Source organism: Mangifera indica, chromosome 13 (assembly GCF_011075055.1).
Source record: "Mangifera indica cultivar Alphonso chromosome 13, CATAS_Mindica_2.1, whole genome shotgun sequence".
NCBI lineage: Eukaryota > Viridiplantae > Streptophyta > Magnoliopsida > Sapindales > Anacardiaceae > Mangifera > Mangifera indica.
This window is the reverse complement of record NC_058149.1, coordinates 8,841,989-8,861,945: the sequence shown is the minus strand read 5'-3', so window position 1 is coordinate 8,861,945 and position 19,957 is coordinate 8,841,989. Positions and strand designations below refer to the sequence as shown.

The 19,957-nt window shown below is 31.2% G+C and overlaps 2 protein-coding genes across 2 annotated transcripts; one reads left to right on the top strand and one right to left on the bottom strand.

Annotated features, from left to right (window-relative positions):
* Positions 1-3,798: 3,798 nt before the first annotated feature.
* On the top strand, positions 3,799-4,831 carry LOC123194284 (calmodulin-like protein 3). Its single transcript, XM_044607455.1, has one exon. The coding sequence runs from the start codon at positions 3,859-3,861 to the stop codon at positions 4,567-4,569; it is 711 nt and encodes a 236-aa protein (XP_044463390.1). The 5' UTR covers positions 3,799-3,858; the 3' UTR covers positions 4,570-4,831.
* Positions 4,832-6,155: 1,324 nt separating this feature from the next.
* LOC123195275 lies at positions 6,156-10,343 on the bottom strand. Its single transcript, XM_044608925.1, has 5 exons — positions 9,782-10,343; positions 9,554-9,683; positions 6,973-7,193; positions 6,687-6,860; positions 6,156-6,534 (listed from the first exon to the last, which is right to left on the bottom strand). The coding sequence occupies exons 1-5, from the start codon at positions 9,968-9,970 to the stop codon at positions 6,448-6,450; spliced, it is 801 nt and encodes a 266-aa protein (XP_044464860.1). The 5' UTR covers positions 9,971-10,343; the 3' UTR covers positions 6,156-6,447.
* Between the last annotated feature and the right edge of the window lie 9,614 nt (positions 10,344-19,957).

Below are 19,957 nucleotides of genomic sequence, written 5' to 3'. Positions count from 1 at the left end.
TAACAACAATAAGAAGGTTGTCGTATGGGTTATTGTTATCTCGAATGACACCTGAATCCAACATCTCTTTACCATCTTTTCTATGACATTTTTTTTGTGTACCTCCATAATGATATTGTCACAAATTCATGGGTTGTAAACCTTCCTTTAATGTAATTTGATGATCCTATAACTTTTCTAGAGGTAGGCCTTTTGGCTTAGCAAAAACATGCTCATATTTTTCCAATAGTTGCAACAACATGCCATTCTAGAACTATTTCTACATTGCTCACTTGTAACTCATATATTGAGGTCTTGTCTTCTTTTATAGCCACCCACAGAAATTGGATAACAACAAGCTATTATTGTTTCCTCAAGAATTTATTAAGCCTACCATCTCCAATCACATTTAAGTTAACCTCTTTATCTCCTTATAAATAGTATTGTTGATTTCCCATCCAAAAACTCATGGTCAGTTCCCTAAAATTCCACACAATGCCCTCTAAATTGGCTAGCCATTGAGCTCCAAAAATTAAATCAGAGTTATTCAAGGTTAATGTATAAACATCCATAGAAAATACTTGCCCCTGAATTTTTACTTCTAACCTTTCACATAAAGTAGCATATTCTAAATCCTGTCCATTTGCAACTATCACTCTTACTTTACTGTTTTCCTCAAAAGATAACCTATCTTATGTGCTAATTGCTCATTCACAAAATTATGTGTGCTACCCGAATCAATAAGTATATATAACAGCCACTTACAATGCATTCCTTTAACTCTCATGGTTCTAAAGCCTTTTGAGCCTTGCAACACTTGAAGTGACAACTATATTAGGCCTTATTCCTTTTCCACTGTTCATGGTTCCTCTAATTCATTAGAGGCATCTTCATTCAAGTCATTCAATTGTAACATGAAGGCTTGTTTCCTTTTACATTTATGTTTCGCAGTATATTTCTCATCACACCAAAAACAGATGCCCTTGACTCTTTTTTCATCAATGTTCTTATTGGTACTTGTTTTGTTGTTAGTAGGAGAATTAATTGCATTAGTTACGCAAGTTAGTTTAGGTGTAGGTAGTAGTCCAAGATTATAGGTTAGTTTCAATGGATAAGTGGTACTGCTATGATGATAAGAAGATGCCTTAGAAATTGGAGGTATATAAGGAGTGTGATTAGTAAGCTTTGATTGTTCCTTAATTGCATCCATGGTTATCTCCTGAATCTTAGCCAACGCATAAGCCTCTAACAAAGACTTGGGTAAGAACATTCTTAATGGTATTTGCAAGGCATCAATTAAACTGATAAGAAAAAACTTAGCGTCTGGTCTTCCTTAATTCTAGCTTTGGGGTAAAGTTCATCAAACTCATCTAAATATTGTTGCAATGAACCAACCTATCTCAAATTTCTCAAATTTGCCAATGGATCATTATAAAACATACTTGCTAAATCTAGCATGTAATGCTGCAGTATATTCTTCCCAACTTATCATAGTATCGACTCTTGACTTCATAAACCCTTAGTGCCATTGGGTAGCATGCTCTTCCAAATGTAATGTCGCCACCTTCATTCGAAGTACCATCAAAATTGAAATAGTTCTTAACTTTGGTAATCCAACTATCGAAATAATCTCCATTAAATTGTGGAAAGTCCAAATGCGCCACCTTTTCCCAAGTCGATCTTGTTTTTATTGAAATAGTATTCAACAATGCACGTAACATTTCTCATTAGAATATATATATATATATATATATATATATATATATATATAAATTGAAAACCAAAAAAGGATAAAATTATAGAAAGTGATATATAATCAAAAATATAATTTTTTTATATAAATTATTTCTTAATATGTTATAAATAAATAAATTTATGGACACGGTCAACATTATTTTATATAGTAACATAATACTTGTCTTACTCATTACTATGTATTATCTATTCAAATACTTTTTGGTACACTCCATATTTAATTAGTTGGAAGGAGACATCAATCATGTATTTCTTCATTTAACATTATATAAATATGTTTGATTTTATATAAAATTAACTATACTGTGAACTTATATATGTGTTTTTGTATATAATAATCATAATAATAAAACTATACGTATATATTTTTGGTACATAATTTAAATAAATAGATGATATATCATCATATAATTAATGATTTTAAATTAAAAATGAAATAACATTCAATCACATAATAATATATTATCTGTGTACACAAATTATGTACAAAAAGTATACACATAGCATTGCTTATGTAGTTTAGCCTAAATCACTAGATCACATCTTTGTTTAAGTGCGATTAACTTGAATCACATATAATATGTACAATTTGATCAGTATTACATTAGGCTAAGTGTGTTTTGGCCAATGCATTTGAATACATAGATGATATATCATCATGTAATTAATGATTTTAAATTAAAAATAAAATAATACTCAATCATATAATGACATATTATGTATGTACAAAAATTATGTACAAAAAGTGTACACATAGCATTGTTTATGAAGTTTAGCCTAAATCACTAGATCACATCTTTGTTTAAGTACGATTTAACTTGAATCACATCTATTATGTACAATTTGATCAGTATTACATTAGGCTAAGTGTGTTTTGGCCAATGCATTTTGACTCGAATTGTCTAATTGCATTTTAATCGATGTGGTTCAAATTGGATCCAAGCACAATATGATGATAGAAACAGGTAATGAATAAAGAAAGAAAAATTAAATAATTAACAATAATAGAATAATTAATTTATGAGCATTGTTATATATATCCATTTTAAATACACAAACGACTATATACTTATGTGTATTATCATGTGATTAGATGTTACTTTATCTTTAATTCAAAATCATCTAATCACATAATAACATATAAAAGTATGTACTTATTTGTGTACTTAAAGTAAGTATACATAATTTTATTAAAATTGCATTGGTCGTGATCGTGCCTAAAAAGGTTTGATTTTAGTCGGATCACATATTATTTGATGTGATTTTGATCAATTAACACTTTTTTGTGTGTGATTCAACTGGAATTGGAAAATTCAAGGTGTGATCTAGTGATTCAAATGAATTGCATTAACAAGAATCTCACAAAACTAGTTGCAATCCACTGATTCAACTCTAACCTTTTTTTTTTTCGTTAATTTTAAATTTTGAATGCAGGGAGAAGCTAAGATAACTTCATACCCTTCTACCATTATTTAATTTTTGGACAAAGTTATAATTTGTAAGCTAATTATTCAAGAAGTGAGAATTGCAAATCAGCATTTTACTATCAGAAAAAGACTTTGACCTAGTTAATGATTCAATTTGGTTCTTTCTTAATCCAATCTAGACGTTGTTTAAATAAACTTTAAAATAATATTTAAAACAATTTTTCATATCTAATTAATCAAATATAGAACCAAATTGCAATTAATCTAAATTAAATTTGGCATGATCGTCACCCATGTCAATTTCCATATACATGGTGTTGGGTTACATGGTGTTAACTTTGAGTTCTATATTTTTCAAAACATTTCTAAATTAAAAAAATAATAATAATAAGAACAATATATAACCAAATGCAAGTGTGTCTGACCGAGTGAATCAACAGATTTCATTCAAAAGTACCGCGTTGTAGGTGAACGATATAAATTTATCCATAAATACTTTATTTGAAAAAGATACTCGCATAAATATGGCATCTTCTTTTCCAATTTTTTAACAGTTAACGCGGTTTGTGATATCAGCAATACCGCGTATCTTGGACAATGAAACATTACCAGCACCACCTATTTTCACTCGATAAATTAAACCCTCATGTAACACTTATCTCATCTTTGTTATCTTCTGTTCTTCTTCCAAGAAGATATGGAGATCATTTCCATTTTGTTTTTTCTACTTGTTTTTATTGCAAGCGTTGTTCATATTTTCTTTTATTTTCCCACCAAAAAAATCCATGCATGGATCAAGTCGTTCTTCACCAACGCGTGTCCGAAAGCAAGCAGTACTCTTGCTGCCGCTAGTGCTCGTCAAGTTTTGGAATCTTCCAAAGAAAGGAAGGGTAGTAGTGGATATAAGAAAGGTGAGCTGACGACGGTATTTGCCACCTTTGACAAGAACGGTGATGAATTCATAACGAAGCAAGAGCTTCGAGAGTCGTTGAAGAACCTTGGTATCTTGGTTACAGAGAAGGAAGTTGAAGAACTGGTTGCGAAAGTTGATGCTAATGGAGATGGGTCGATTGACTTTGATGAGTTCTGCATGTTGTACGAAGCTGTGATTGGGCATCAAGATCATGGAGCTTCAGGAGGTATTGGAGAAGATGGCAAAGATGAGGTTTTTGATGAAGAGGGGAACTTAAAGGAGGCTTTTGATGTGTTTGATAAAGATAAAGATGGGCTAATTTCAGTGGAGGAGCTGGGCTTTGTTTTGTCTTCTTTAGGTTTAAAGGAAGGGAAGAAGTCTGAGAATTGTAAAGAGATGATTAGGAGGGTTGACAGTGATGGAGATGGTATGGTTAATTTTGATGAGTTCAGGAGGATGATGAAGTCTGGAGAAAAGCTTGTTAAAGTCTCTTGAATCTAAATGGATTCTAAGTTCATCCTTACCAGATCCAGGTAATTTGGAGTTCTAATTTACATGAAAGAGGAGAAACAAAATTCAGATGTCACACAGATTGTTGATACGACAATAAAAGTGCCGTTCACCGTCCAGTTTTAAGCTTCTTCTTAAAATTGTTTGCCTTGAGTTTCACATACATCTTGGAGTACATTTGATATGTTGTATAAAATTTTCTCTTTATTCCTATTCTTATAACAGTGTTCCAGACAGTGTTGAGAGTGATTTTTTACTAACAACTGTGTAATTTAAAAGCAAGATCTTTAGATGGCATATATCAAACATTATAGGGAGAAGGACTATTTCCCACCTAACTTTTGATGCGTTTTCAAAATGCTACCCACGGCAGATGAAAATTCACATTTTCCATCCGTGAGCCATTAATATGGATGATATTTGTTTGCATAAGGGTAAAATGTCTATTTTACCCTTGTTAGATGAAATGACAAAAATATCCTTCAATTTAGTCTGCACAATTCATCCCAAAATTGATGTGAGAGTTTTACCATTCACCTCCCTTAGGTTTAGAAACTAACATTTCACCTTATCTAAAGTTTTAAACTTTGAAAACTAATATTTTCACCCTCAAACTTAGGATTTCCATATTTTTCAAAATACAGCCGCTCCCATAACTTTCAAAACTAGCAGTTTCACCCACATTTTTCAACTTCATCTCCCGACGTCGTCACCGGCCTCCTCCTTCTCCTGGTACGACGGCAGTGGTGCGATGAAGAGATCTTCATCTCCTCGTCGTCCAGATCTGGGCGACGAAAAGTCGTCTTTCGTCGTCGTTTGTAGTCGGAGATGGGAGATCGATTGATTGCGTCGGTCGTCGGTGGTGGCCGGAGAAGGAAGCAAACCTTAGGGGTGAAATCTAAACTTTTCAAACTTTGAGGATGGGTTAGTTATTAGTTTTTTAAAACCTGGAGGGGGGAAACGGTAAAATTTTAAAGTTTTAAGGTTTTAAATAGTAAATGACAATTTTACCCTTTTCCCTAACTGAAAAATTGGACGGCAATTTGGTCACGCGTGAGAAAAGTGGATTTTCATCTGCCGTGGGTGGCATTTTGAAAACGCATCAAAAGTTAGGTGGGAAATAGTCCTTCTCCCTAGAATGTTTGATATATGCCATCTAAAGATCTTGCTTTTAAATTACACATTTGTTAGTAAAAAATCACTCTCAACACTGTCTGGAACACTGTTATAAGAATAGGAATATGCAGTTTTCTGATAAAACAACTAATAAATTTGGGTAATAGTTTCAATAGCTTTTACAGGAATTCGATCCTTCAAATCAGAGACTAAACAAATGTTCCATGCATGATCGTGAATAATTGGATGTAAATAAAGTAAAAATAATCGTATTTTAGAGAGTCACTTTTGCCATCCACCGAAACAAAGAATGTTTCAAGGCGAAGAGAAGTATTTGGGTTATGATGAAAGCAACTTGGACGAAAACTTAGCCTGCGTTACAAGCAAATTTGAAATTGGCAGCCACACATGCTAATGATGGAGCTTCTCCAGGGTTTGATTCTGCAAACAAGGCATGGAACCCACTAAAGCAGAGTCTATATAAATAAATATCCATGGGTATCATGTCCGCTTCAAATTGATTACAGAAACAATATTATCAACAACTTAACAATGTTTGAAATGTTATTAATAAATCCTACTCCTAATACATGAAAATCAATGGGTCCCTGTATGAAAAATGCGCCAAAGGTCCAACATAATTCTAACTTTCGCACCCTTCATAACATCAGTACAACTACTTTCCTGTTGTGTCCAAAAGGTGCATTTTGTATATTCTGTCGCCAATTCAATATTTATAAACAATTATTAGAAAACATCCGGGTGGAAACGCCCTGGTATGGAGTTGCTTTGCTCCGCTTGCTTCAGGTGCATTGTCAATGCATAATTGTTCACCTGGTAGGGCATCATAAAATCAAACAAAAGTTACACAAGTTAGATTCCCATGGGTACAAACAGAAGCAGAAGACATGTATTTCAACTACATAACGAGAAGCTTAAAGAACATATTCAATATAATAGTTGTGGTATGTGTGTGTGAGCCCGACCTCTAGTGTTCTCAACTGCTCCTGGTACTGTGACACTAACTGCTTTAGGTGCTGCAATTCTTGGCCCTGATCTTCATACTCCTTTTGACGTTCATGCTGGATAGCCACAGCCCTCTTGAGAACAATATTTTCCTGAATAAGTGCTTCCACTTGCTCCTTTAGTATCTTATTTTCCTGCAATGAGGCAAGCAACATGAAGAACACCTGACAGAACTTGTCATTTATAATAGCCAAACCACTCTGGCACTAATTTCACCCCTAAACCAACAAAAACAGGTAAACCAACCTGATGGAAGCTTTGGACAGCCTCATCACTAGCACGTGCACAGATGGTCTTCTCCAAAGCCTCCAAGGCTCTAGAAGCACGAGCTCTAGCATCATCAATGTTGGAAGCACTCATCATTTCTCTAACAAAAAGCTCAACCCACTCCTGACCATCCAGTTGGACGGCCTTCGAAGCAGATGGATCCTCGGTAGGTGGAACCTCTTCATTAGCTGTTACAGAACCTGAAAGAGAAAAAAATGCTCTTTGTTGAGAATTGTAAATGTAAATTAAAATTACTATCACGAGGATCAACATCTGGACCTGCATTAAATCTATTAGATCTAGCATTAATTGAATTGTACATTGTTATATTGTTGTCACCAAATGACAAAAAAATCATACTCCAAGTGTCTTGGTAACAATTTGCAGAGTTTTTAATAGGCACTTGCAAAAGTGTCAATCTGTCTTAGGCTTAAATTTCAGTGCTGCTGTATCAGGAGTAATTATGTACTCACTGTAGTGTGTGTGTGTGTGTATCTTTTATGGGGAGCACAAGGGGCATTTTGTAGGTGTTAGGTTTATCATCAGGAGAAGTACTTCTAAAAAATCAACTTACACAAACCCTTCTTTGAACTTTAAGACAGTCACTTTGGGTTTCTTTGTGCCTAAAAATTTCAGTACACTAACTTGATTTCTGTCCTGCCCAGAAAGAATTGCGTCTGAAATATTCAGGCAATCCTTAGTCCAATAAATTATCTTGCCTAGTAAATTTCTCTTGATATCAAGTTTACAAATCACTTGACATCATTAAGGTCAAGGTATTCAAAAACCAATAATGAATTTTGGTGGGATATGAAAAAATTTATTTTTCCAAACCTGTGCAGGTTATTAAAAAGTAATTAAGTTTACAAATCAAAGCTGAAAGTTTATTCCTACATGTGCAGGTTATTAAAATGTAATTAAGTTTCTGTTATACATATAACTAACCAAATCTTAACAATGACTGGATATGACTAAAGATGCTTAAATTTCATCTAATAAGGAACAAAATTTACAAATCCAAGGTCAAAACTAGCAAAGACTCTTGGTACGATACAAAGCAGATGGCTATTGACAACTTATTCTCAGTCAATACAACTTCACCTAAGTTTCTCACATGTGCCAGCCAAGATATGCCAGTTTATATAGTGGATTTGTAATGAACATATCAAGAAGAACAAATATCAAACACAATAGAACATCTCAAAGAACAAAAGGAAAAATAAGCTGAGGCAAGGAATGGGGAAAATTATAAAAGGAATCTCTGGTCAAATTTTAATGAGATCCTAAGAATAACATGTCCCTGGATTTGAGAGTTTAAAGGTACAAAAGAATGAGAAGTGCAAAGGAATTCAATCAGGTAAAGAACAAGTAAGAGTACATTTATAAAAGATCAGCAGTGTTTAAGACTTGAAGGTATTATCAGGGGTGTGGTGATCAATGATGTAAATAGAAACTGACAAGCTGGTCAAATGAATTCAAGGTGTCAGCAATATAGCTTAAATATTAAGACTGGACAAAAACAAAGTCCTTCCTACACAAGAGAAGCTCAAGAAACATTAAAAAAAGTCTAATGTGAGAATATTTTGGAAACTAGGAGAAACAAAAAGCTTGGAGTGAGACATTATTTAGAAAGCTAGGCAAAGCAAAAAGAAATACTTGTGGTGACGAAGAATAACTGAATTTTTTTGAAAACAAAACATAATAAGCAAATAAAGAAATAACATTGTTCACATATTCACAGATGAACTTGAAGAAGAACGTTATTTACCAAATCTTGAAGAAAGCAACCAAGCATACCTTACAGGAAATGGTTAAGAAACCAAATTCAGTAACAAAGCTAATAGGCAAAAGTAGCACCATCACAAAATCATAAAATATACATCTGTACATTATAAACCAATGATGGGTTGAAATTAGCAACTTTGAGCAGCAGAAATTTAGATTAGACCTCAAGCTATGGGCTGCCTAAGTGGTCAAAAACAAAGCATCAAACCAATCTTTCAGAATTGCACCAGAAAACACACCCAATAACATTTGAAATTTATAACATGCATAATAAAGAAAAGCTAGAACTAATTTGAACCAGAATATTTAAACCGGGGTTATTTATGCCAGTAAAGTCAATAAATCAAAATCAGAAACTGCCTAAGAAGAGCATTTCTAATTGAAAAAAGTCAATTGAGAGAACCATACAGGAAAAATGTTTATTATATATAGAAGAAAAATACAGAAAGATGATTCATGAGAAAAATACCTAGCTGATGACTCAATGGCCTGGGCGATTGATTAATCAGCACCATTAAACAGATGTTTGAAGTAGAAAGAACCAACATCCATAAACCAGTTTTGAGGTTAAAATCATGAAATGTCATAAGGTCAATGCCATATCTCCATTTTCAACAGGAATACCAAATTAATGGAGAGATAAACAAGAGAACAATCACAACATTGGCTCTCATTAACAAGACACAAGGGACAATCTGCCACAATTTAATTGAAAAAAAGTTTCACAAGTCCAGAAATAGCAAATTGGCTGCAGTTCGTTAATAAAGAATCTAACCTTGCGGGTGAAGCTGCACGTTGGCTTTGGAGTCCTCGTTCCCATTGGCAGAGCCCAAACGAAGCTCGTTCAAACTTCTGATCGCCGAATCCAAATCGTCTCCACATTCTTCAAGCACTTTCTCAAGAAGCTAAAACAAAGAACATCCAAACAAAACAATTGTTAATCAATCAATCAATCAATTCATTGTTGAATTACGAACATATCCAAAAAAAGAAAAAGCCGAACCTGCTTGTCCATGTGAGGGAAAATAGCAGCGAGCTGATCGAAGATATGCGAAGAAGGAGGAGAAAGACTGGAAGAAACAGAAGAGAAGCGCACAGGAGAAGAAGAAGAACAACGAATTCTTTTAGTAACAGGAGGAGAGGCAGCTATATCTTCAAAGAAAGATCTCTTTCCACACAGAATTGCAGACATGTTTTAGCTTCCGTCTGCTCTGTAATTTCTTCTCTCCTATCTCTACTCAATTCCCCCTTTCTTCTCTTTCATGCAGCGATCCCAATTTCTACTTCTAATTAGACATATAACAATATAATACAATTCACACCATCAACATAAATGTTGAATGAATGACTAAATTAGGTTGGGGGTATGGATGAAGATGATTGGGGACTGGGCAATTGAATAAATAAAGAGGAATTTTTGCATTTGTTCGGTTCGGGTTAGAGTTTTATCTGGTTTTGATCAGCTTTAGCTTTCTCAAATGCGACGCCTCAACGTAGTGCCTAATACACGTGAGCACAACTTTGGTTTGGATTGCGAAACGTGTCCCCCCAGAAATTGCGAAACGGGAAGGTTTGAGTTCATCTTTTCCAACCTTAGGACAATTCAAAACAACCTCTAGGCATAGGCCACACCGCCACAGCTAGTCAGATTGCGGCCTGGGTGACACTGTCCAAGCAACTATCAGGCCCCATCGAGGCCCATATGACCTAGTGGTCGGTTTAACTTGATTAAGGCATAGGCTTTATTTCCAAGCCATGATTTTGCTAGCTACCATCTATTCTCTATTTGCTGGGCTTAGGGCCTACAAGATTCTGATTATTTAATTCAAGATTTTAAGTTAAAATTAGCACCAACAAAAAGTAAACCGAATATTGAGGCCTAAGGATTTATTCCCACCAAAAATATGTTTTTATCTCAAGTTTCTCTTCGTTAATTTTAAAAATCTTATTTATTCATTTATATACAGTTAAATATATTAGTTTTAAGAATAAAATCGTTATTTTATATTTAATATTAAAAATAAACTTAAATTTTATTTTATTTTTCTCCCATAAACCTTAAAAATTAACAATTTTCTCATAAACTAAGTTTTAAAAACAACAGTTTCCCCCTTAGGGTTTCAAATTTTTCATATGCAATTTTTCTACGATGAAGAGACTTCTCCGATGATCTTCAGACAACATCTCTTGCTCTCCAATGCATCCTTCTTCTGGCATCCTCCTCGATGTCATTATTAATGAAGAGTTTTCGTTGTCAACAAAGACCTCGTCTTCACCTTTGGACGAAGACGATTCATCTTCGTCAGAGATGAAGACAATTTGTCTTCGTCTCAACGAAGACGAGTCGTCTTCATTGATGACTACGAAGAGGAGAATGGTCAAAAGAAGGACATGTTGGAGAGAAAGAGATGTTATTTAGAAATCGTTAGAGAAGTCTTTTCGTTGTCGAAAATTTGAATTTGAAAAATTGAAAACTCTAGGGGGAAAAATGTTATTTTTGAAAACTTAGATTTAAGGAAAATTATTAGTTTTTAGGGTTTAGGAGAAAAATGATATAACTAACGCACTCAGTTAATTTTAACAGTTTATGGGTAGGTAAATGAGATTTTCAAAATTAATAGAAGAAAACTTGAAAAAACAACATACTTTGAGGGGGAATAAGTCCTTTGGCTGAATATTGATGGAATTTAAGGTACGAACATAATGAGGTTTTTAACGTACTTCGTCCTGTGAATCACATATATTTGATTTCAATCATTCTTGATTAATAAATACATTTAGAAAATCAAATTAGCATGTCAAACAACAATACTTGATCATCACATAAGTCAAACTCAGAGTAAATTTGTGTATAAATGTCTAAATATAACAAACTTTCTTCTTTGATTTTGGATTTTAAAGTTAGAATGTGGGTGAGCGAGTAAAAATGAGACGTTTAAAACTTGTAGGAGTTGGTATGGGGTTTATTTCATGGAAAATATTAGGGTTTTAATAAAAGGGATTGAGGTATTTGTACAATAAAATTATACGCGTAATTTTTGTTCACAGATAACAATAATCACTATGTGAATAAGTGTTATTTTATTTTTAATTTTTAACTATATAATAATATGTCATTGTTTATTTACATAGTATTATTCATATTTTTATATTTAAATTTAAGTTTAAATTATATAGTATAATCTCAATTTATTTAATTATCCTAAAATTATTAAGAAAGAAGGGTAGTAGGATATTTTCAAACAAGGATTGCCTCGATTGATAAATGATATGATTATGTTGTTAGTGGTTGTTTGGGTTGTAGCAATAAAAGATTATCTTAACAATATTAGCATTATCTTGTTTAATTTGTCAGCAACAAAATTTTTTTTATAATTTTTTATTAACAAAAGTGATGTGATAGGATTTGATATAATTACGACATCTATTTTAGCTATTAAAATATTATCAAAGTAATTTTAATTTTTTAATAATTATATCATTCATTATAAATTTTTTAGGACAAAAATATCATATTTTTAATTAATATAATAAATAACATAAAAAATATTTTAAAATATTTATACTCAAGACATTTAAATAAACAAATATATTAATATTATTTTATTATCTTAAATTAAATGCAATAATTATTTATAACTATCAATTTTTATCAAATATAATAATAATTTATATCTAATAATTTTTTAGATAATATTTTACTAACAAAAGATTATTCAAACCAAACACCCTTTTAAAGTTTTATGGAATTACGGAACTAATTTATGTCCCTTTCTAAATACATAAATTTCAAATTTAATTGAAGATTGATTAAGAAAATCATAATTCGCAAATTTTTAACCCTCTAAAATTAAATACCATTCATTATTATTATCATTATTGATTTTCCAATGCAAAATAAATAAATAATGTATAAAGCTTTTGGCCACAATTACTAGTTTCTTTTCCTAGTAATGAATTTTATATTTATAACTTGCAATATATATTACATTTAAACATGGAGAAGTAAACTTATTACATTATATTTCTGTAATGTTATTTGTGTAATTTGGTCAAGATTTTGTACTCTCATGAACAAATTATTAATACCTTTTACTTACCAGTAGACAATAGTTGCTAAAAGTCTTGCCTTGAAAAGACAAATTTCGGCCTACATCACTTTTTTTTTTTAATTAACTTTATAAAAATATTAAAAAAATAATAATATAAATATGTGTTTCCGAAGAAATAAAAATTAGGAGATGAGAATTGAATTAAGTTAGGTGGTCTAATTTCCATCATATGTAGTGCTTTTGTGCTTTACACATTATAAACATATCATGAGGGGAACCCATTTTGTCAATGTAAATGTTGCTTATGTATCCATTAGGTTTAACAACCTTGCTTTTTGCTTGACCTAAACACTCGATTAAAGGTGTCTATAATTCGATTCAAATCATAAAATTAAATCAAATTACTAAAAAATTATGATTTGATTTGTTAAATAGTTTGATTTGAGTTAATAAATTTTTTGAAAAATAGTTTTCAATTTTAATTATAGTATAGATGATTTTCAAATAGAATCAAATATAAATCATATCTTCTTAAAATATATGCATATAACTATATTTGATAGAATTTTTTAATAAGCAATTAGATGCGTAGTTTGTTTTTTTCATGTTTATTTTTTTAATATGCATATTGTGTATATATTTTATATGTTTATAGAAAATAATAATTCAATTAATTTTATTAAATAATATATATTTAAAAGCGAATAATTTTAATATGTCTAAACTATAATACAATCCAAACCAAGTTGTATTTTTTCAATTTGGTTTGGTTTAAAACCTAATATGGTTTGGTTTGGTTTAAAAATTTTCAAATTATTTTTTTAATTTAGTTTGAAAAACTATCAAACCGGACTATACCAATGCAAAATCTCTAATTTTTTATTTATTTTAATTACTTTCTTTCATTTTTATTTTACAAAAGTTAGTAAATGAAATCAAATATTATGCACGTATATTATTTTCCCTATAGGTTTTGTTCTTACAAGGTTCGGTATTCTGATCTCCTCGAAAGTAATATCCATAACTAAAGGTTATAGTTTTACAAATAAAGTTTTTCCGTTTAAAAAAATGACCGGAGGATTTGGTGGAGACTCCAATTTTGAAACTGAGCTTGCAAAGCAATTATTGAGGGATTTCTAAATATGAAAAACAGGTAATATACGTGAATATTTATGCATAGATCATATGGTTAATTTTGATCATACCATATATAGTAGCTTTGATCTTTTGGGCCCGACCTACCAATTGGTGATTGTTTCAAAAGGTTTATGATCCTCATACTTCTTTTTTTAAGCATGATCTTCATACTTAGCAGAAATTGGTAAAATATTGATAATAGTATCATCAAATAAAATTACAAAAAATGGGATTGAGAGCACATTATGTCCATGATAAACAAAACTTTATCTTTCTCTTAAATCAATAATGAAATTGTAATTTCTCCAAAATAGGAAATTTTGTATGATGAGCATGCGTGGGCTACATTACATTAGGTCATTGTTTCAAAATCTCACTTGTGTGTGATGTGACATAAAATGACCCACAAAACTTAGATGGGGCAATGGGCATCTGTCCCTTCCAACTAGTACTTTGTCAAGTTGCAAAGCAAATCAATGAATAATTCTATTATAAAAAGAAAATAGAAGGCATCATAGAGTACCATTTTGTTTATTTGTTGATAAGATGACCTCTCACCAAGCATCACCCTTTTTCTTTTATCCTTTATTTTTTTCCGTTTATATTTATTAAATCTCATATAAATGATAAGGCTTAAGGCTTCACCTCTAATTTTCCAAGTCAAAATGAGTAAAGGAATATATCTTCTTCACCCTCATTGCCCAAAGAGAGAGAGAGAGAGAGAGGAAGTGGTTGATAAGATTGCACTCAAATATGCCCTTGACTATCTTTCCATTACCTTTGACCAAGCAATAATACACGCCAACAATTTTTTTTTATCCTTAATTAGAAATACGTATTAAACTAAGCCATCAAGTTAATTAAATGAATAAAATTCCAAATGCAATTCTGTAAATCAAGAATTTAATATGATAATTCAACTTACTTTTGAAAATATTTAATAAGTTTTACACTATTTCAAGATTCTACCATTCATTCGGCTTCACTCTTTAGTTATTGTTAATGGAGGGAAGACGTATCCTTTTAAAAGGCATGGTGTCCAAGCCTTCTTGAAACAAGACTATGTCCAAACAGAATAAATTTGCTCGGTTTTGGCAACCCTAGCCACTACCAGAACTTCTTTACAACACCATGATCTCACCACTATCATTCTGTACAACCCTCCCATTGTAATATGAATTGTCTTTAACGACAGCCTAAATTTGTCAAACCAACAAAGGAAGAAAACGAAAACAGTAAAAGGAAATAAAATAGAAAAATAAAGGAAGAAGAAGAAGAGGATGAAGTTGTTGTTGATGATTTGAAACTTAAAAAAAGGGAGGAAAATGCATGAGAGTGAAAGGAAATGAAATAATTGAGTTGTTTTGCAATTTAGATGTATAAAATGTTTTTAATTTTTGTTAATTTGAGGTTTTATGATAATTTTGAAAAATAAAATAATAGAGATAAAATGATAATTTGACTAGTTGATAGTGTTTTTGGATTTTTTTCATTAATAAAATTTGATTTCAAGTGAACAAATTTTTTTTTTATGCTATTTAGAGATGAAAAATTGTATTTTGAGAAAATGTAATTTACCATTTATTTAGAATAAAATTATGTGTACGAATAAATTGTATAATATTTTTTGTACAAATTGATATAGTAGTTTGTGATTAGGTGATGTAATTGTTTATCATTTTTCTAATTTTAAAATTATCTAATCAGATGTAACTGTATCAAATTATAAATAAAAAATTATATAATTCATTTATATATATAATATTACTCATTTATTTATTATAAAATATGGAATAATGATTTTTCAGTTCGATCAATTTTGGGTCACTGGACAAAGGCCATTGTATTACTCTTCTCCCTTATCTTCTAAACCTTTGAAACTTAGGGTTTAGGGTTTATACCTACGTTAGACGACTCCTTCATTCTGTATATGGCTATGAGAATGCTCTCTAACCCACAATAAGGTGACACCTTGGTAACGATACAAAACACAAACCAGAAAAGGATAAAATTGTTCATTAGAGGTTGTTAGGGCTTTGTGAATGAGTTATTTGTATGAGGGAATGTGCGTTCGTCAGTTAGGGTTTACAAAAGGATGCTTTGAAATAAGGCTAAATTTGAAGAGAGCTTTTTTGAGTTCGAAATGGGCTTTGCTCGAATGAGTCTAAAATGAGCCTAAACAAAAATTAGAAAACAAATACGAGATTGAACTTGAACAATACTCGGCTCACTCAACTCGGTGAGTCGAGTTAGGCTTTCTTAACTTAAAGCATAAGCTATTGTTGGACTCCTGTTCCTGTTTAAAAATGTCACCGTTTGAGAAGCAACTAACTAAACTTAACCAAAAAAAAACCTAAGTTCTTTTGTTTTTCTTCTTGCATGTCAAACTGCCATTTCTCTAGAAGTTCTACTATTGTTTGGACTTTCTCCGACATTTAGACTTTCTCTGACTCTTTTATTCGCTCATAGTTTAAACACCATTCAACCACTATGACTTCAATGTTGTTTAGTAACTGTGACAATATTTTTCTTTATATTCTATTTTCTCCACTGCACAATGGCTTTTGGCTTTTCTTCTCTATCATTTCTCCTTGGTTCTCCACTCTAACAAGGTAACTCAATGATGTGAACAAGTAAGGTAACTTTTTTGTAAGTCAAATTTCTCATAAACGTTTTCAAATTTCTCATATTTAATTCTTCATTGTTCATCTTACAGGCTGTTCAAATTTCTCATAAACTTGTTAAACTATGTACCTTACCCGACACTTAATGATATGCAAATTATGAGCTAAGCTGTGTTACCCTTCTTTTAATGAATTACATTATGTAGGCATCAAACTTTATATGACTTGTTTGTCAAAGTTATAATTTGCATCAATGAAAGGGTTCCTTTAGCCAATATTATGATTAAAATTGACAGGATTATTATATCTGAATTAATTAGGGAGGAAAAACATAGCTGTAAATTTAAGAGTTGTTTTTCTTTCATAGAAATTAGGTGATGTTGATTATGTTTTTGAAAACAACAATAGAATAGAGTAGAAAATGCTTGACTCTAACTAATTATGTAATTGGCTCTGAAATACTAAATTAGATGACTTGCTCTCTTGGACTAAAAATTTAACTCATTTTTCCCAGAGGAATTACTTAAGAATTTAGATATAGATGACTATTCTTTTTGAAAAAACCTTCAGAAATTTACTGGAGACTAAAAATAACATGACTGTGTATGCATTTAGTCTAATTGGTCAATGTTCAATTGCATGTTATTTTAATTTTTATGGGTTAGAATTAAATCCTAACTTGAATGCCTCTAATTAAATGTTGTTAGTACATGACATTGATATCCAATACAGTGAAACTTTTTTATTCTTAAGCAAGTTCCTATATACCTGAAAAAATGATTAAGTGAATCATTAAGCATATGACAAGTGTTGTCCATTTTGGTTGCATCTGCACATAGGAGAAATATAGTTTCGTGTTTGGAACAAACTCCACAATTATACATGGTTGCATGTTCTTAGGGAGAAATATAGGACTAATAAAAATAGTATCTATAATTAAGTGATCTTTTCTTTAAAATCTAAACCAAAGTTTGGCTTTAGACTTTTCCATTGACATAATTAATATTTTTATTATTATAAACTATTAACATAGGTGGGGAAATGTGCTTTGAATGTAATGAACTAGTCATTCATGAATTATGTATGCTTTGAATGTAGATACACCAAAGAAATATTAGTCAAGGTTCCTCTTATTTATCAACTACAATTGGAAATAAACATTCTCATTCATCAAGGTCAGTAAAAGGGAAATGAATGACAATTCAAGGACCTCATTTATATGGTTTTGTGGAGAATACAGAAGTAGAAACTACATTTATAGAAGATTAAGAAAAGTCTGAAGAAGATGTTGGTGAGTGAGAAGATATAATGTTTGAAGCAAAATCTAGCTCACCTAGTCCTCTAGTTATCCTACCCAACAAGAAAAAAAAAACCTCTGCTGTTTAGCAGTGTTTTCCTAAAGACATGATTATAACGGTGGGAGACACACGATTTGTTGTATGTAAGTTCTGTAACAAAAGTTTAAAGCTATAGAAGACACATTTAACAACAACTGTTGTCGTCATATGGGATAATGTGTCAAGTGAAAGAAGACAATGGGTAAGTAGAGTTCTTTGAAGGGACAAATGTTGTAACTTTCAACCAATATAAGGAAATTGCACAAACCCCCTCACTCCACCTATCATGAGACTGAACACAAAATATAATTATGATATGGTATGTCTTAAATATTTAAATAAGTTGTTTGGTTATTTTCTATCAATTGCATACTAATTTATGTTAAAATAATTAATTATTATTGTGATTTAACATGCAGATCTGTAAAACATTGGCTTACATGATTCTAACTGACGAATTGCCATTCTCCTTTATTGAACATATTGGTCTCAATTATTTTTGCAGTATTCTACAACCATTATATGAGAGAATATGCGTAAAATAAGTAAAATCTGATTGTGATCGAGTTGTACAAGCTAAAGCCAAATAATTGAAATTTTTTTTTAAAGTGTTAAGAAAGATAAGTGTGACAACTGATTTATGGAAGTCAGATGCACAAAACATTAAATATATGGTCATAATCGCACATTAAGTAGATTAAGAATAGTCATTAAATAAACACATAATTAGTTTTGTCCATGCGTCTTTCCCAAGAAATGGGAAAACTGTTGTGTAGGCTTTGTACAATTGCTACGAAGATTGGGGTATTCAAAATAAGGTAAGGTGAAATTTGTTTGTTTTGCTTATCAATGATAAATGACAACAATTATAATTTATAAACATGTTAATGTTATGTTAATAGGTGTTTATCATCATTGTGGACAATGCATCAATGAATGATAGGTGTATCAAATCATTGAAGAAAGATTTTAAGATAGATAGATTACTAGTTTTTGGAGGAAATTTATTCCACATTAGGTGCATAACTCATATCATCAATCTTTTTGTTTAAGATGGTATTGGTGAGATTAAGGATATTATTGATAAAATAAGGGACAATGTGAATTATGTGCATGTCAGTTAGGTTAGACAACAAGATTTTGCAAGTATTACAAAAATTTGTAGGATTAAAGAAAGGAAATTGGTCTTAGATTGTCCCACTAGATGGAACAACACCTATAATATATTGAATGTGACATTGATTTTTCGAGAAGTATGACCGTGATGTGGAGCTATAGATATAAACTATTTGCAATATTTACCGAATGAGGTTGAATGGAACAAGTTGGCTAGAGTTTATGACTTTTTGAGAGTATTTAATAATGTAAGCAAGATTGTATTAGAAACTGACTATCCAATAGCTAACTTATACTTTATGGAGGTTTTTAGAGTAAAAATATTGTTAAAGGATAGAGAATTTGATCCTGTCATGGCCTCAATACTTAGATCAATGATGTTAAAGTTTAAAAAATATTGGGGAGAGGTTAATCTACTCATGGTTGTCTCAATCATTATGGATCTGAGGTAATAATTTTGATTATTGTTATGTTATTTATTGCTATTGATCCAATATATGTGGTAACAAACTAATTTCTTGTTATTGTAGGTATAAATTAGAGTTTATAAACTTTGCTTATCCCATTTTATATAAGGGATATGATGCAGAGGTTGAATTGGACAACCTATGCCACATATTGGAAAAGTTATATTGTGAGTATCTGAAAATTTTGTCAATAAAGAACCCATCCCTTGCCCTTACATCATAAATGGGAACATTTACCTCAGGTATATAATTTCATTATATATTAATATTAAGTGTTATATCATAACTTTTAAAGTTTTAGATTAATTTATAGCTATGTATTTTTAATTAAAAAACATTGTAGGAATACATTCCAATTCCATATCTTCACATGGAATGATAGATGATCCTCATATTGTGTTGGAATGGCATGAGCATCGTAAGAAAAGTCAAACAGAAGCCACAAG

Excerpts from the sequence above, each read along its gene's own strand:
- LOC123195275 (XM_044608925.1), bottom strand. The coding sequence starts at position 9,970 with ATGTCTGCAATTCTGTGTGGAAAGAGATCTTTCTTTGAAGATATAGCT. Across the intron at positions 9,684-9,781 it reads TCCCTCACATGGACAAGCAG|CTTCTTGAGAAAGTGCTTGA; the intron begins GTTCGGCTTTTT and ends TCTTTGTTTTAG. Across the intron at positions 6,861-6,972 it reads CTGTCCAAAGCTTCCATCAG|GAAAATAAGATACTAAAGGA; the intron begins GTTGGTTTACCT and ends GCCTCATTGCAG.
- LOC123194284 (XM_044607455.1), top strand. The coding sequence starts at position 3,859 with ATGGAGATCATTTCCATTTTGTTTTTTCTACTTGTTTTTATTGCAAGC.